Source organism: Chrysemys picta, chromosome 7 (assembly GCF_011386835.1).
Source record: "Chrysemys picta bellii isolate R12L10 chromosome 7, ASM1138683v2, whole genome shotgun sequence".
In the NCBI taxonomy this organism is placed as follows: Eukaryota; Metazoa; Chordata; order Testudines; family Emydidae; genus Chrysemys; species Chrysemys picta.
The window spans coordinates 28,530,450-28,547,884 of record NC_088797.1 but is presented as its reverse complement, the minus strand read 5'-3'; the positions used below and the strand labels follow the sequence as shown (position 1 = coordinate 28,547,884).

The window sequence follows — 17,435 nt, the reverse complement described above, 5'->3', positions numbered from 1 at the left end:
TTGGTAAGCTGGTGCCTGGAGTGAAAGGAACTCTCTGCAAAAGGATCCTCCCTGTTCATCAAGGAAGGGAGGGCTCACCCATTCCCACTGCATCATCCACCCACCGCTGGACTTTGTGTAGACCTCTCTGTGCAGTCCAGAGGCCATGCTGGGATGAGATGTATACATAACATCCCTCACTCAGGCTCTGGGGAAGTGACTCCCAGAAGTAATGCTGCATGGAGCTGCACTGCCTCTTCTGCAGAGTGCCCCTCAGGGGCATCAGGGCAGCCTAGGAAAGGTGAGTCCCTGAAAAAGGAGGCTCCAACAGATCTGCACTTCAAGGGAATTGGGAGGGACAGACCTAGACTCTCTGATCTGAGATCTGCCAGTCCTAAGGGCAGGTCACATGACCCCAAGGGTCAGTTCTACTTGGAATACACATGGACATTTCCCTCCCTCAGAGGCCCCTTCTATTGTTTTTTTTTAAGTGACCCTGGCCTTGGTCTTTATCATCATCAATTTCAAGTGACTGCCTGAAACCAAGTACCAGAGGGACCACCTCCCTTATGGAAAAGACCTACAGAATTTTAAAGTGAGGAACCCCTATAAAAATTAATACAGACACTGCTCTTAAAATGTGCAGAATTTAATAAAGGTGGCTCTCTACAGGTGTTTTTGAACAATTGCATAGAACTCTATTGCTAGGATCTACATATCATTCTCTATTAATTTTTTTAAGATGGTACCATTAAAAAACTCTCCAAAAGTTACCTTTTTCTATTCAATTCCATAGGTATGCAGCTGGGAAGAAACTCACAAAATGCATCTCTCAAAAAAGGTAGTGTGCAAAACCACTCAGTTGCACAAACTTCATTCCAGACAGCCAACCACTCAGAACACTGAAGAATTACACCTGTTATGCCAGATGAGCTACTAGTCTGGAAAACATGACTGATAAGTCACTTCACTGAATTACCCTGGGTAATTTTATTCTCATAGACTTTAAAGTCAGAAGGGACCATTATGATCATCTAGTCTGACCTCCTGCACAACGCAGGCCACAGAATCTCACCCACACACTCTTGTAACAAACCCCTAACCTATGTCTGAGTTACTGAAGTCCTCAAATCGTGGTTTAAAGACCTCAAGGTACAAAGAATCCTCCAGCAAGTGACCTGTGCCCCACGCTGCAGAGGAAGGTGAAAAGCCTCAAGGGCCTCTGCCAATCTGCCCAGGAGGAAAATTCCTTCCCGACCCCAAATATGGCGATCAGCTAAACCCTGAGCATGTGGGCAAGACTCACCAGCCAGCACCCAGGAAAGAATTCTCTGTAGTAACTTAGATCCCACCCCATATATTGGGCATATTTACCGCTAATAATCAAAGATCAATTAATTGCCAAATTAGGCTATCCCATCATACCATCTCCTCCATAAACTTATCACACTTAGTCTTGAAGCCAGATATGTCTTTTGACCCCACTACTCCCCTTGGAAGGCTGTTCCAGAACTTCACTCCTCTAATGGATAGAAAGTTTTGTCTAATTTCAAGTCTAAACTTCCTAATGTCCAGTTTATATCCATTTGTTCTTGTGTCCACATTGGTACTGATCTTAAATAATTCCTCTCCCTCCCTGATATTTATCCCTCTGATATATTTATAAAGAGCAATCATATCTCCCCTCAGCCTTCTTTTGGTTAGGCTAAACAAGCCAAGCTCTTTGAGTCTCCTTTCATAAGAAAGGTCTTCCATTCCTTGGATCATCCTAGTAGCCCTTCTCTGTACCTGTTCCAGTTTGAATTCATCCTTCTTGAACATGGGAGACCAGAACTGCACACAATATTCCAGATGAGGTCTCACCAGTGCCTTGTATAACGGTACTAACACCTCCTTATCTTTACTGGAAATACCTCGCCTGATGCATCCCAAGACTGCATTGGCTTTTTTAACGGCCATATCACATTAGCGGCTCATAGTCATCTTGTGATCAACCAATACTCCGAGGTCCTTCTCCTTCTCTGTTACTTCCAACTGATGCGTCCCCAATTTATAACAAAAATTCTTGTAATTAATCCCTAAATGCATGATCTTGCACTTTTCACTATTAAATTTCATCCTATTACTATTACTCCTGTTTACAAGGTCATCCACATCTTCCTATATGATATCCCGGCCCTTCTCTGTATTAGCAATACCTCCCAGCTTCGTGTCATCCGCAAACTTTATTAGCACATTCCCACTTTTTGTGCCAAGGTCAGTAATAAAAAGATTAAACAAGATTGGTCCCAAAACCAATCCCTGAGGAACTCCACTAGTAACCTCCTTCCAGACTGACAGTTCACCTTTCAGTATGACCCGTTGTAGTCTCCCCTTTAACCAGTTCCTTATCCACCTTTCAATTTTCATATTGATCCCCATCTTTTCCAATTTAGCTAATAATTCCCCATGTGGAACCGTATCAAATGCCTTACTGAAATCGAGGTAAATTAGATCCACTGCGTTTCCTTTGTCTAAAAAATCTGTTACCTTCTCAAAGAAGGAGATCAGGTTGGTTTGGCACGATCTACCTTTTGTAAAACCATGTTGTATTTTGTTCCAATTACCATTGACCTCAATGTCCTTAACTACTTTCTCCTTCAAAAAATTTTCCAAGACCTTGCATACTACAGATGTCAAACTAACAGGCCTATAATTACCCGAACCACTTTTTTTTCCTTTCTTAAAAATAGGAACTATGTTAACAATTCTCCAGTCATACGGTACAACCCCTGAGTTTACAGATTCATTAAAAATTCTTGCTAATGGGCTTGCAATTTCATGTGCCAGTTCCTTTAATATTCTTGGATGAAGATTATCTGGGCCCCCCGATTTAGTCCCACTAAGCTGTTCGACTTTGGCTTCCAACTCGGATGTGGTAATATCTACCTCCATATCCTCATTCCCATTTGTCATTCTACCATTATCCCTAAGCTCCTCATTAGCCTCATTAAAAACTGAGGCAAAGTATTTGTTTAGACATTGGGCCATGCCTAGATTATCCTTAACCTCCACTCCATCCTCAGTGCTTAGCGGTCCCACTTCTTCTTTCTTTGTTTTCCTCTTATTTATATGGCTATAGAACCTTTTACTTTTGGTTTTAATTCCCTTTGCAAGGTCCGACCTGCATGGCTGGATAATCATGACTAACATAAATTTGAGAGTCAGAAAAATGGGTCTGCACTGCATAACAATGTAATATAAAAATCAAGACTAGGACTATAGTGTTAAAAAAGAAAGTAAGTTGTATATGAGTCCAGGAAAAAGTCTATGGAAAATACTTACGAAAAATAAGGACAGGCAGAATTATCATTCATGCTTACCGAAGAGTCTGGAAGATGCTCATCTTCTTGAGAAAAGGAGCTATTAAAAGCCCTAAATGTTTCACTGTTCTGTTTATGTTTTTCAATTGTTGCTTGAATGACCTGAAAAAAAAAAAAAAAGCCAGGGGAAGACAGAAGTATGGGTCACAAAGTGTGTCCTGGAAAAATTCTGGTTCAGGAAAACTGGCAGAATCTTTGCTCTAGTGGAAAACTGAGAGGTGGATAAACTAACTGTCACAATTCTTTATTCTTACAAGATTTTTAGTCTTCTATCAGTCTTCCACTTGCAAGGTATGTACTAACTAATCTCAGAAACCAGGGTCTTCTCTTGCGGCTGGTGGAGCTGACCTCTCCTCCTAACTGCACTTAGGGATTGCTGTCCTCATTTTAGAGATGGGGTGACTGTGGCAGAGAGACAAAGTGGATTACACAAAGATAGACAGCAAAGTCAGTGGCAGAGCCATGATTAGAATGCAGGACTTCCTACTCCATACTAAGCCCTCCAGGTCACCCTGCCTTATTTCTTACATACAACTTCCATTTGTTCATAATCCAAATGTGAGAATGTTATCAATGAAAGGAGCTGGATACATGGGGATTTCCATCAGTATAACAATGTTTTTTTATTAACCTGAATCCATTCTCTCTTCTCCTCTTCTGTCCTGTAAAAAGAAAAGACAAGACACATTTGCTCTAAATTTAGTATTTTCAGTAAGTCAAAATATTGATATTCTCACAGTTTTATTTCCAGAAACAATTGTAACTTTTACACCAGCTACCTTATAAACATTCATAATGTTGACCTTAAATAATAATTACCAAAATTCATGACATGGTGCTGGAATTCAATCTACCAGCCCATTATAAGCTGTTTGTTTAATAATGAATGCAAATCAATGTTGCATTTTAATATGCTTTTACTTAACAGCAGAAAATTTCCTGTAGTGTAATTAATCATGTTTGTTATTGATCTCATGGTCTGAAACGAGGTCATTCTAGCAAAGTCATGTCCCTATCTCAGAAATAAAGTGTGCCTATTCCCAGACTTTGGAAGTCAGAAGAAACATTGTACCTAGCTTGGAGTTCCAAGGATCTCTTTTTTCCTGTGATTGAAAATGTATGAGTCACATTTTGCTTGACAATTTCCTGGACCTGGAAAATGCAAGTTGATAGTTTATATTTTTCATTACAACTATTCCCAAACACTACATTCAACCCTCTAAATATCCAAGCTGGGGTGACTACCAAAAATAATACAGCAGAAAGCTTAAAATGATGGAGGGATTCTTCTTATTATGTAGTATTATTTGTATTGTGGTAGTGCCTAGAGGAGACGCAATCATGGAACCTGACCCCATTGTGTGAGGCAATGTACAAACACAGGACAGGATCTGGTCCCATACCTCAAAAAGTTTACATTGTAAGTTGGGTGCAGTCAAAATTTCGCCTATTCCCTGCCCCTTCCCATTCATCTCACAGCAATCTGTGCAGGAGGGGAAGCAGCAGCCAGGGACCTTACTTGCCTACTTATGCTCAAAGTCACACATACTCAGTAAGAGCTTCCAATGTAGGTATGTGTAATGAGCTGCTATATCCTCTCCCAGGTTTGAACGGCAGTGTGGTAAACCTGGGTCTGAAGGAGTCGTATCGCGTATTTTACAATGATTTATAATTGAGAGAGATGCCCCTGTTCCCACTTTATACTAGCCACAGTTATTGGCAATTCTATTGTATGCAATTCTCACACTCAGAACTTTTGACCACTTGATGAAGTATGTCAAGAGGTCAGCATAGAAAATATGCAGCACAATATTTCTATTTATGAGGTAACCGAGGAAAAATACCTGACTGTTAAATTCCATAGTACATCTGACAGGAGTGTAAGAAACTAGTGCATTAGCTCACAGATGTCTGAACCAGTCCATGGACACCAGCATTTATTGGTACATCTCTTGAGGATACTGACTAATTTTGGTTTCCTGACAACATTCTACCAGCCCATAGGCCTCGAAGTTTGAGCTCATTTCCAAACCAAACCCCAAGCTGAAGAATGAAAAAGCTGATTGCTGTGACACCATCAACTTAATCGGAGTGGCACTGTTGCTGACATCCTAGCTCCCCAGGGTGACAGAATTAGCTAATGGACTAGCACAGGCAGATAATTCTGTGATGAAGTCTAGCTGCCTTATAGTCAGGAGTATTATCAACTTCCAGCCACGGATTGGCACAGCCCCAAAGCCAATGCATCACTGCCCCTTTGGCTATAGAGAAGAACTGCGATTAAGCACAAAAAGTAGATACCAACCTGCAAGCCCGCAATGTCCATCTTTTCTCGAACACTGAACTTCTGGCCTATCAGCCTCAGTTTTGGCACACAGTATAACACCATGCTGTTAAACTGTAGTGGAGAAAAGATATGTACTAGATCAGGGGTAGGCAACTGAGCAGGAGCCAGAATTTATCAATGTACATTGCCAAAGAGCCACAGTAATATGTCAGCAGCCTCCTGCCCCTGCTCCCAGTGCATTACACCCACCGGCAGCCCCACCGATCAGCACCTCCCCCTCCCTCCCCGCACCTCCCAATCAGCTGTTTCGTGGCGTGCAGGAGGCTCTGTGGGGGGGAGCAAGGAGCGAGGCATGGCAGGTTCAGGGGAGGGGTGGGAAGGGATGGAGTGGGGGCAGGGCCTGTGGCAGAGCCAGGGGTTGAGCAGTGAGCACCCCCCGGCACACTGGAAAGTTGGCGCCTGTAGCTCTAGCTGCAGAGTCGGTGCCTATACAAGGAGCCGCATATTAACTTCTGAAGAGCCTCTGGAGCCACAGGTTGGCCACCCCTGGGCTAGACGATACAGATAGGAAGGGATCCACATTTTGATTGCAAAGCATCATGACTCAGGGTCAGGGCTCTGGTGTCTCGTAACAAAATGCCACTATTATAAATAATCTAACGCAGTTCATTTTTACACAACGTGTTTCAGAGAGTTAACCCCAAATCAAACAGGAAAGAAAAGTCTAAGGAGAAGAGAGGGTGGAGGGGCATCTGGGCAGAGCTGGCCACTGCATTTCGGACTGTGATCAGAGAGAGGAAAGGAGAGAATGTTTCATAGCAGTAACACTGTATACACGAGTGTGAATAAATTGGCAAGAAACTCACCAGATACAAGTACCTATCCTGAGCTGTGCCATTCTTAGCTGAGAGTTTCTGGATATGGCCTTCTTTAATGAGTTCATTGGCTGGGTTAACGATATCCTCTTCACCCCCAAGTCGCTCATATACTTCTAACAGCTTGTGCATCTTTTCCTGTAAGTGCAGAACGTAATGTCTACCCAAGCAGCAATTTTTTTTAAAGTTACTTCACTTCTCTGGTACCCAAAATATCATTTTTTGTGAGTACTATCCAAATAAGCTTGGAAACAAATATATTATGGAGGAGGATGAAAGATCTATCTTCAAAAATATATTGCTGTTCCATACCCTTCAACAGTCTCACTTCTCTACTGTGGTCACTTTTGTCTCTCTCTTTGCTTGAAATAGAACAACTGCATGTTTTGGTCAGTCTATTTGAAATTATCTGGATGGTTTTGGATCTTTCCTATCCAATATTAAACACGTATCGATGAAAGCAAGGATGTTAAGTCCAGTCTAGTCAATGAATGAGCTAGTAGCACACTGTGAGCAGCTGGAGTTCCTACCCTGCTCCAAACAGAGCTCGCACACACTGGGTGTAGTTTACACTTAACTCTTCCTTGGAGTTTGGCTTTAATGGTAACCCAACAGTAACACAATATACATCTCAGCCTATGCTTTCTCCCAAAGTTTGGCGATTCCTGTGTTTCCATGTGTGATCTCTTCTATTCCAGCTCCCAGCCTCTCTTGTATTCTCATCCGTGCTAACGAGATCCACCTGCCAGCACCAAACACATAATTACTCTGCATTGGTTGCAAGATTCTAGCACCTGAGCTTATGGTGGCTCAATAGAGGAACTCTGCAGTCCTATGCAGAGTCTGAAGAACTGCCCCCTTCGGGTAAAATTTACCCTATGAGGGCCAGCACAAAGCCTATGCAGCACTTAAGTCCTCCGTAAGTTCTCAAAATATGGTTTTAGGGTAACTTAACTGTTGCATAAACACTGGCCAGGATCTTTGCACAGGAGTGAATTTCAACTCTACAGCACAACCACCACCATATGCCTGCTTTATATTCAACCCTGTAAAAATTCTTAGCTTCCTTGCTGATTGACCAGTCTTGTAAAGTTGTCTAGTTCATCCACCGGCATTTACTACTATCATTTTTTCAATAGCCTTAACAAATTGAAACAGGAAAGATTCTTAAATCTCCAAACAGTTGCAAAATCAGCCAAACAATCGTGTTTGGGGAGTTTCAGTTCATTTAAACTGCAAGCTGGTAGATATGCTCCATCAAAGTCTTTTACGGATGAGTTAAAAAAAAAAAAGTCACATACGAGCCCCTGTGCACTGAAATCTGATTTTGCTCACGCATATGAAACTGGGGTTTTGGAAGTGCTTAATAAAGTTTGGTACAGAGTTCTCTCATTCAATTAAGGCACTCTGCCATAGATGGCAGACATCCCCCTCCGCACTCCAAAAATAAATCACATTTATAAACAGCAAAGCAAAAACAAAAACAATAAGACCTGAAACAAACAAGTCAACCAGCCAAACAAAAGACCGTAGTCCAAGCAGTGTTTTTATGTTCCAAAAAGAGAGACGAGCCCAAGACCCCTTGAAATCCACTATTACTACTCCATTTTGTGTAGGAGGGGCTCAGACAACCTTGTGGTAGTTGGCAGTACAAAATCTTAAGAGATATCTGTATGCTAGGCAAGATATATTATTTTAATCGAATTTTGAAGCAACGGTTATAATTTCTTCTATTGCCACAAAAGTTGCGAACCTATGGAAGGTAAATCGATGGGACTTTTTTAATCCAGGTCTAAGAATTAGAGCATTTTGCTAGAGTTCTTGCCCTCCTTTTGGTTGTATTATGTTTAAGGCCTGATCTTGTCTGCTGATCCATACATTAGCAGCAGGCTTGCATGCTACTTCAAGTGCACATATAGTATGCAGCCTTTAGCAGTGGCTATTCCACCATATGCTACACTGCCCTGTATGAACCCTATCTTCCCCCTCTGCATTCCAAAAGCATTTCTTGTGTCTCAATCCCTGCAGAGCAATAAAAGAGGGCATGCTGGAGATAACAAGTTTACGTGTTAGGGGACAAAACAAATTCATGAGCCACTGGGCCAAACCCTGAGCTCCTCATTTAGTTTTTCCTAGGTGTTAGCTCAGGCAAATCCCATTAACTGTAGAGGAACTCACTGCCTACAATGGAAATTTCCTGGTTTAAAACTGAGTAAAGACCTCAGGTCTGGCCAGCTATACTTAGGTGGAATAAAGTAAATGATCTTAACCCCAGATCTCTTTGCAGACCACTCAGAGTTGAGAAGAATATCGTGGAAAGCTCTATTTCCATACATCCCCCTGATAGTTGCATTATTCCTTTATATTTCTATATAGTACCCACCACTGTGGTAATGGGGTGGTTGCTCCACATACGGGATGTAATGAAGATCTATAAAATATGCTACTTCACTATAAGCACAAATACCTGGTGTTTGTGGCCCTAGAGCTAGTGAAATAATTGCTACCAGCAGTAGAGAAGTTACACACAAAGTTGAAAACATTTATACCAAAAGCTATAGGAGAGAAAAGCTAGGAAAGAACAGAATTCAAACAGAAATAGATGGTTCCTAAACCCTTTTACATGTGAAAGGACTCGGACATCAGCTGGTTACCAGCAAGAGGAAAAGTGGTCTGATGATGTATCGGAGATGGAGGAAGTAGGAATTTCATAATGTGTCTGCCAGCCATGCTGACAAGAGGAAGCTACAACTAATTCCTCTAGTTTGGACAGCGTGAGGTACAAGTGTGTTATTCAACACATTGCCTAGACTTATTTTACTCAAAGTAACAAGAGCATGAGAAAAACGTAGAGAATGCCCGATATATAGATGGGGGAAAATAGAAACCATATTATAAGGCAATCTGAAATGAAAAATATAATACAAATTATGTAGGGTGAAAATGTATGGCGGTAATTTTGAGTGTTTTTCCAAACATTTTTGTGCAAAAACAACCTTTAAAAGAGAGGATAGTATGCCCTTTATAGAATAAAGGGTGTTTTCTTGAGATCATCTTACTGTTACGTAGAATACTACAGGCCTGATTTTGAAAACAACAATGATGCTGCATCCACAAATAATTCATGGGCACGAACAGTAGCATTTAGTATTTTAGACCTCTTATACATCCACGTGCACACACACAAGTGATACGATCTGCAAGTACAAACCGCCCCCCGCCCTTATTTTAACTGTGCAGAATTGTTAGTGCACGAACAGGTCTGTGGAGGCCAGCTTGAAGCCTCACTGAAAATGTGACTATGTTTTAAGAGGTAGATTTTACAAAGTCATCTCTAATTCTGGCTGCCCAACTTTAGATACATAGGACTAAATTTTCAAAAGTGATGTCTGCAACTTTGAACACGCACACTAGATGTTGTTACGCATATAAAGACTAGGCACAAATAAAGAGTCTTTGTATGCCCAAAAAATTACATGTGAGAAATTGCAGGCACACTTTGAGTAGAACTGGTCCAAAAAATTTCTAGTTTCAAAATTTTTCAGTGCAAAACAAAGACCATTTTTTTGCAAATATTTCTTCCTCATCTCTCCCATGTTCCTTAACTGCCTCTGTTTTGAGACTGGTGTGAGGTATATGAAATCTTGGCACACAAAAACTTCAGTGTGTGGTAACAATGGCAGGAGCATTTACGGAACACAGGTATAAGGCTCCTCAATTTCTATTTAAGTCTGATATAATGTATTTGAAAAATTTCCCCAGAACTAAAGCCTTTCTTTAATGGAAGATGTGGCAATAAGAGAATAATTGACTGAACAAAGGATCTTAGTTAATGGGTCACATCATGATCCATTACACAATTTCTACTCACCATCTTTCGGATGGCTGCATTTGAATGGTTTGCTGCTGTAGCAATGAGCTCCAGCGATTCTGCAATAAAGGTAGCAGCAGTTATACATTCTTAAGTCTATCAGTTAATAGCACAATTTTTATTTTCCTGATATGTAAGTTTCCGCTGCAAAAGACCTGCTGAATTCTGCACTTCCCTGCATTAAATGGAACATTTGTAAGCCTTGATACATAGAATCGCATTTGCATGCTTAGCAGGCATGTAAATGATATTTCATTTTATCCTATTCTATTTACAAGTCCAGACAAGAAGCAAAACAGCACATAAAGGGGAAAACTGACAATTTAGGAACCATTTCCCTTTCATAAAACTTTAGTTTAAGTCCAAATTAAGACATTTTACACATGTGCTGAAGTGCTTTGCTGAATCAGGGCCTACATGCGTTGCATTTCTTGAGACGATTCCAAGCTGTTGTAAATCAATAAAGGAATATTCTTCTTCCCTCCCAGTCTTAATGTCATGTGGCCCAAATCCCTAGAAAATACTCACATTTCAGACAATTTCTGTTTTCCTCCACCAAGCCATCATAAAGGTAATTGAATGTCCTGTGTCTCTGGTATAGACTACAGTATTCTGTCATTGCTTATTTGGTAAAGTTGTCCTGATTTCTAGAACTGTGATGTCCATCTAGCATAGCTTCTCTGCCACGTTCAAACAGTTAATTCAGTCTATGCATCTACAATTGCCTCATTTAGTGTTAACAACATTTGAACTTTGAAGTCAAGGCTACAGAAAAACATGATTCCTCCCAACAACATGGTTCACATTCATGATGCAGATCATGGAAGCTACACTTACTTTCAGCATCCTTCCTGTCTGGAGACTCTTCTGGAAGTTTCTTTAGATAATCCTTTAGAAGAAGCTCATAGCGAGGAATTCTCTGCACAGGCTCAAGCATGTGATGCTGCAATGTCAGGTTCCCACACACATCCTGTTTCTGTAACTCAGAGAAAACAATTATGCAAGGATTATGTTGTTTCCTTGTATGTTTTTTTTTTCAACTCAAACTGCAATAAAAAAAATCACATTTGCACCCACACAAATAAAGGGAAACTGTCAACTTAAAATCTAGTCAGTTTTTAAGAAGTGTTTAATGTAGACAGTTGGCCCTTACTTCTCTACCAATTGTTATAAATTTACAGTCATTCTCTTGTTTTTTATTAAAAATGTCTCCTGTGTTGGTGTGTACAAGACTTTGTGTGAGTCCCTTGTTAGAACTTGGCCCTAGGAGACCAAGTGGCATATGACTAATGCAATAAACACAGGGGCACAAAAATACTTCTTCTCCCTTATTAGCATTTATTGTACAAACAGCACAGAGACTGAAAATAAAAGTCATTTGTATAAGCTTCTAAAGCATGATACTGCATCCCTGTTTCACTTGACCAATCAGGGGTTGGTTTAAAGATTGAGCATGCATATTACTTTATTAAATGGTTACCTATCAAGGCACTCATCAGGCCCCAATCATCATGGTACTTATACTATGCCAACTATTTATATTCACAATATTCATGGTAAGGAAGTAATATGCCTGTTCTACACGTGGGCAAAATGAGGCAGAGAAAGATGAAGTAATTTGTTCCACAGCACATGGGAAGTTTCTGGAAGAGCCATGAACTGAACCCACAACTCCTCAATCCCAGTTCAATGTCATAACTACAAACACATCCTTCCTCTATGGAATTAATACTTCAGCCTATCTAGTAAAATAAATCCTTTGGACCAAGTTTTGGTCAAGTCACATATTTCTGTTTGAATACTAGCATCCCCTTAACCCACCACATTAATTTCTGTATTCTATTCCTCAGCCAAAAGTTGTTTGTGTAAAGTATTTCCAATATTTCCCATAAATATTACAGCTGAAGACATAATGCTGACTTGCCTGATTCTGGGAGATAAAGAGACAAATGCCTGACAGAAAAATATTAGCCATCTTTCCAGTAATTCAAAGATGTAAATTTACTTTAAAAATAATCTGTCACCATGTACTGAACACTATTGCTGTTTATAGTGGCTGAGCTAAATTTATTATCTTTCAGAGTTCTACAGCATAACATTTCTCAGATGCCACAATTGGGAGGGAAAGAATTAAAGATTCCTGGAAGAGAAAAGTAAAATGGAGAATTATACTACTCCTTATTCACTTTTGTATCGTATTGCATCATGCATTCCCCCACAAGGATGACATCCTCTGTTGCCCTTTTGCCCAATTCCCCAACAAGCATCTTCACACCTTCTTCTATCATGCCTCCAACAGCATCTTCAAACTAGCCCTCAAAGCCAATACCCGGTCATCCTTCTAATCCTTCATTAAAATTCACTTCTACTAGGACACCCACAGAAAACTGCCAGCTGATCATGGCTAAACAGGGGGGAATTTTATATAACTGTTTTATTTATGCAAGTGTATGTGTGATAGTACATTTACACACACGGTTTGCTAACTCCTGTAAGCTCAGGCACAGCTGATGGAATCTGTAGTCACAAAAACAAGTTCAAGTGAGAGCCGGGCTGCAGAATGGTGTGAAACCTGTAAATACTAAAAAACCTCAGCAAGGGTACCAGATGTGCATGAAAAGCGAGTTCTCACAAAGCTTCCATTACATGTAGACTCATTAGTGCATCAAAATGAGCATATACAGGTCTCAGTATATAAGAGGAAGTCAAACTTAGACTCCAGTGAAAATCAGGTGCTTTGTTTTCTCTTAATGCATATACAATTAATTAATCCATACAATCACTTCTTATGTAGTCACTTTTCCTTCTCACTGATACCCAGACACACACCATTTCTTCGATGTTCATTTCTTCGGGGAGAGATAGCTCAGTGGTTTGAGCATTGGCCTGCTAAACCCAGGGTTGTGAGTTCAATCCTTGAGGGGGCCACTTAGGGAGCTGGGGCAAAAATCACTACTTGGTCCTACTAGTGAAGGCAGGGGGCTGGACTCGATGATCTTTCGAGGTCCCTTCCAGCTCTATGAGATAGGTATATCTCCATATATTATTATATATTATATTATGTGTTTGTTGCAACAAGAGGGTGAGTTGTATCTTGTTTTAGTTAGATTGTAAACTCTTAAGGGCAGGGATAATTTCTTACAATCTATTTGTATGACCCCTATTCGGGGTCAGTGGGTGTTACTTTTAGACAAATCAATAATGTTGATGTGAAAATTTGAAAAATTCAAAATTTGGACAAAGAATGGGGTGGGGAAGAAATAAGTGAGATTTTACATGGAAGCGTTTTGCCCAGCTCTACTGCTACAATTAAGAATAAAGCACCATGTCTCTCATCTTCAGAATCCATTTCATCTAAAAGGAAGCAACAGGCATTTCAAAGTTTGGCGTTAAACAAGTTCCAGTGAGAGCCGGGCTGCAGAATGGTGTGAAACCTGTAAATACTAAAAAACCTCAGCAAGGGTACCAGATGTGAATGAAAAGCGAGTTCTCACAAAGCAAACAGTCTCTCTGTTAAGACAGGAGATTGTACAATCTCCTATGACTTCAGAAAAATCATTGTATCATTTTGGTCAGCAATGTAAAGTTTGAGCCTGCAATAAGGATTGGGGGCACTCAACACCTAGCAGGACTGAGCCCCAGAAGTTGGATACAATGGTAACCTCAGGATGTATTTATCTTTAAGATTGCCTAAAGTAAACAATCAATAGCTCGTGATCAGTTATGGCTTTTTGCAGTAAAAAATGTCAGGTGTTTATGAGCTCAATTTAATTATTGCTAATTCCTCAACCTGAAAAATTATGCCATTCAACAATCCCTAGAGTGTTATTAATAACCTGAATGGAATTTCATAATTAAGCAATAAAACATGAGCGATAGTGCATTTCTGACGGATTACAACACATTTCAAGTGATGTTTTGCAAAGCAAGGTCATAGGACAAACCAACAGAAATCACATTAAACCACTGGACATTCTCTATCTGTAATTAAAGTCCCCCCCCATTGCACCCCTATGGCCTCCATGGAAAGGTGGAGCTAATTCTCTGTAGCAAGGTTCCTGGGTTCTTTGATGTGCTGGCATCAGAGACAAGAAATCCTATGGCAGCTTCATTTAAAATGTCAGGTTTGAAATTAATTAAATATGAAAATAAATACAATCAGTTCGGTAGCTCATATGCGGACATTAAATCCAATTTGTTTTACGCTGTGCTGCATTTTCCATTTGTGAGAGGCTACAGGCTTTTGTATTGACCATGACAATGCGTGTTACAACAGCTATGGGGGCAAAGATAAAGGAAAAGCTGGTAAGAGGGCACTAGAGATGCAACTGAGATTTGCGGAACACACACGCTGGGTAAATCCTCAGGCAATAGACCAGGGCCTATTGACATACCAGTTGGAGATCTAGCCAGCAAGCTGCACATCTCTGCTAAAATAATCAGCAGTGAAACAGTTAACAGTGTTGCCATTTTAGATAACCACCACAGGGATTCAGAACTGGAAGCTCTAGATATAACCCCTGTGTTAAACTTACTTGTCAAGAACTCTTTTCATGGGGCAGCAGAGGACACTCATGATCGCAGATAGCTGCAGGCATGTTTTGTGGGCTCTGACAGCTAATGTGAACCATTTGTGTGGTTAGCCTGTTTGGTGATGTGACAGAGGAGACATAGCAGAATTTTAGGGAAATATACATCTCCTTGCTGCAGGAAGTAAGACAAATAATGAGTTACAGTGGGGCTTCCATATTCTTGAGAAAGAAACCTTCACCAAGGGGCCGGATGCAAACTGAAGTCAGTGGGACTGTGTCTTGGACAAAACTGCTCTGTTTTAAAGGGACAACAGATTTTTAGATAAAAAAAAAGACCAGTTGTGTGTTGTTCTGGAGAACTGGGCTAGGAAGGTTTGGAGCGTTAAGGGCGAAGTGGAAGTGAGCCGAGAGTTTGCTGGCACAAGCAGAAAGAATCAGGGAGCCCTGCAGGGAGTACACTCCAGACCTCTCAGACAAATCACACAAGCAATGCTCCGTTTGGGGCCCATGTGCCAGGGTCTCAAATTTGCTCAAAAGGAACACTTAGCTTTTCAGACCCCAGTCAGAATAATCAAAACCTCACTTAGTCCAAGATTAGCCAGATGATTGAGGTAAAAAAGGGCATTTGTAGTAAAAGTCTGGTAGAAGGACAACTTTCCCAATTAATATTCTCCCCTCTTTTCTTCCTCTCCACCGGCTTCAGGAAGGAGCTTCTGACTCACATTGGTAGCCAGCCCTGGCACATTTCTCCTCTTGCAGGTGGGGGGTGGGGGGAAGAATCATGACAGCTGGTCTAGCCCTACCACCAGGACAATCCCTGCATTTCAGGCATGCCGCTGTGGTCTCTCCTCTGTGCACAAAGAGAAAGCATTAACCCTCTCCCTGCTAATCGCTGTTCTTTGCAAAGAACAGTGGATGCTCTCCCTGCACCTGCAAATATGCTGAGCCTCAACTACATTCCTAACTTGGCTGGCGCCAGACTCATGCAAAGAAAGCAACAGGGAAAAAAATTTACAAAGCATATTGATGTGAGCAGAAAGGATTTCATTGTTTATATTTCATTACAATTGAAAGTTTTAGGTAAGTCATTCTCCTGAAAAATCGTTAGCCCAAACAAGAGATCTGTGCTACAGCATAAACACCAGAAAATTAAATTGACTAGAAATAAAAATGAAATTGAATGCTCTACTTTCATCATCCAAGGAGAATGAGGTGCCCACTGCAAACAAGCAAAGAAAAGCAAGATATGAATTAAGCTTTACATTTTTCACTTTAAAATTAGCGTTTTATTAGTAAGAAGGGAAAGGAATTTTTAAAAGATTACTTTACAATGTGTATATCGACAGTATCCCTCTCCAATTCCTTTTTTGCCTTAGGGACAAACTCACTGTTAAGTTTTTACAATAATAAAGGAGATACGTTCAGTGTTTTTAAAATCTCTGTAAACAAAGGGAATAAAACTGACCAAAATTAGAGTAACTTGGCATTATTGTTATGGCTTACAGGGAGTCCCCAAATCCTGTTGGAGAAATACTCCACCTGTGTAGTGATGTATGTCACGTGCAGAAGAAGAAGAAAGGATTTTTACTATATTTATATTTCAGCACTATAGGAACATTACCCGGCAACCCACTGTGGAGTGCTAGAACTGGAAAGGCAAAAAGAATTAAAATCCCATCAATCTGGAGATGCACTAAAAGGAATGGCTTTATACCTGTACATTTTGAACAACGTCTTTAAATGAAGATGATCGCTGCATCCATGTGTTCACCATGTCCATTGCTCTGTCAAAGTTCTTTACATATTCTCCATACATCTTCAGAAAGGGAGCCAGTTTTTGAAGGATGTCTCCCAGCCGTGGGGTTGCATTCCTATTGCAAAGAAGGCAGATAAACGTGTCTTGAAACCCACGCTATTGCAGGAGTGCGCGCGCACACACACACACACACACACACACACACACACTTCGACCCAACTGTAGCAAGGGGCAATTCCTTTTTGACATCACTAAGAGCGCACCCAGACTTACATTAATTTTATTAAGAGAATAATCTAGATCTTTGTCCAATAAGAAAAGTCATTTACTGAAAAGAGCCTGTGATGTTTCACAGTGATTTTTTTCCATATAGCCAAAGAACTGAAGTTGCAAAGAGGCCATGTACTTACCTCTAGGCCCTCCACCTGGGGGTTACATGTTAGCACATAGGGAGGACACAGAAACTCAGTAATACATGAAGAACTTCCCCACAAATTCACTTTCCTCACACGTACGAACAACAATATAGGAAACTGAATATCCTGAATAAATGCTCCCTCCATATTTTGGGCCCATCAGGAGACAGAGCCCAGGAAGTGGGGGCTGGGAGCAAAGTTGGATCTAGACTTTCATATCTCCTAAGTTTAAGGCTTGATGGGGGCCTGCCCAGCCCACAGAAAGAGTCAGAGCAGCCATAGGGTTACTCTAACTTACAGAAGCTTTCCATACTCATTTATGGGCTGCTCTGCAGCCCAGAATAACTTGAGCGCTGA

The 17,435-nt window shown here is 40.8% G+C and overlaps 1 protein-coding gene across 5 annotated transcripts in view; it reads right to left on the bottom strand.

Annotated features, from left to right (window-relative positions):
• The window catches only part of FGD3 (FYVE, RhoGEF and PH domain containing 3), a 187,462-nt gene that overhangs the window by 39,271 nt on the left and 130,756 nt on the right, over window positions 1–17,435 (bottom strand). For all 5 annotated transcript variants that reach the window (XM_005305430.5, XM_065551006.1, XM_065551008.1 and 2 more), the window contains 8 exons: window positions 16,621–16,777; window positions 11,212–11,350; window positions 10,375–10,433; window positions 6,495–6,641; window positions 5,647–5,739; window positions 4,414–4,493; window positions 3,973–4,003; window positions 3,342–3,443 (listed from right to left, as the gene is read on the bottom strand). In XM_005305430.5, the coding sequence (XP_005305487.3) occupies window positions 3,342–3,443; window positions 3,973–4,003; window positions 4,414–4,493; window positions 5,647–5,739; window positions 6,495–6,641; window positions 10,375–10,433; window positions 11,212–11,350; window positions 16,621–16,777 (808 nt within the window). The remainder of the gene's footprint in view (window positions 1–3,341; window positions 3,444–3,972; window positions 4,004–4,413; window positions 4,494–5,646; window positions 5,740–6,494; window positions 6,642–10,374; window positions 10,434–11,211; window positions 11,351–16,620; window positions 16,778–17,435) is intronic.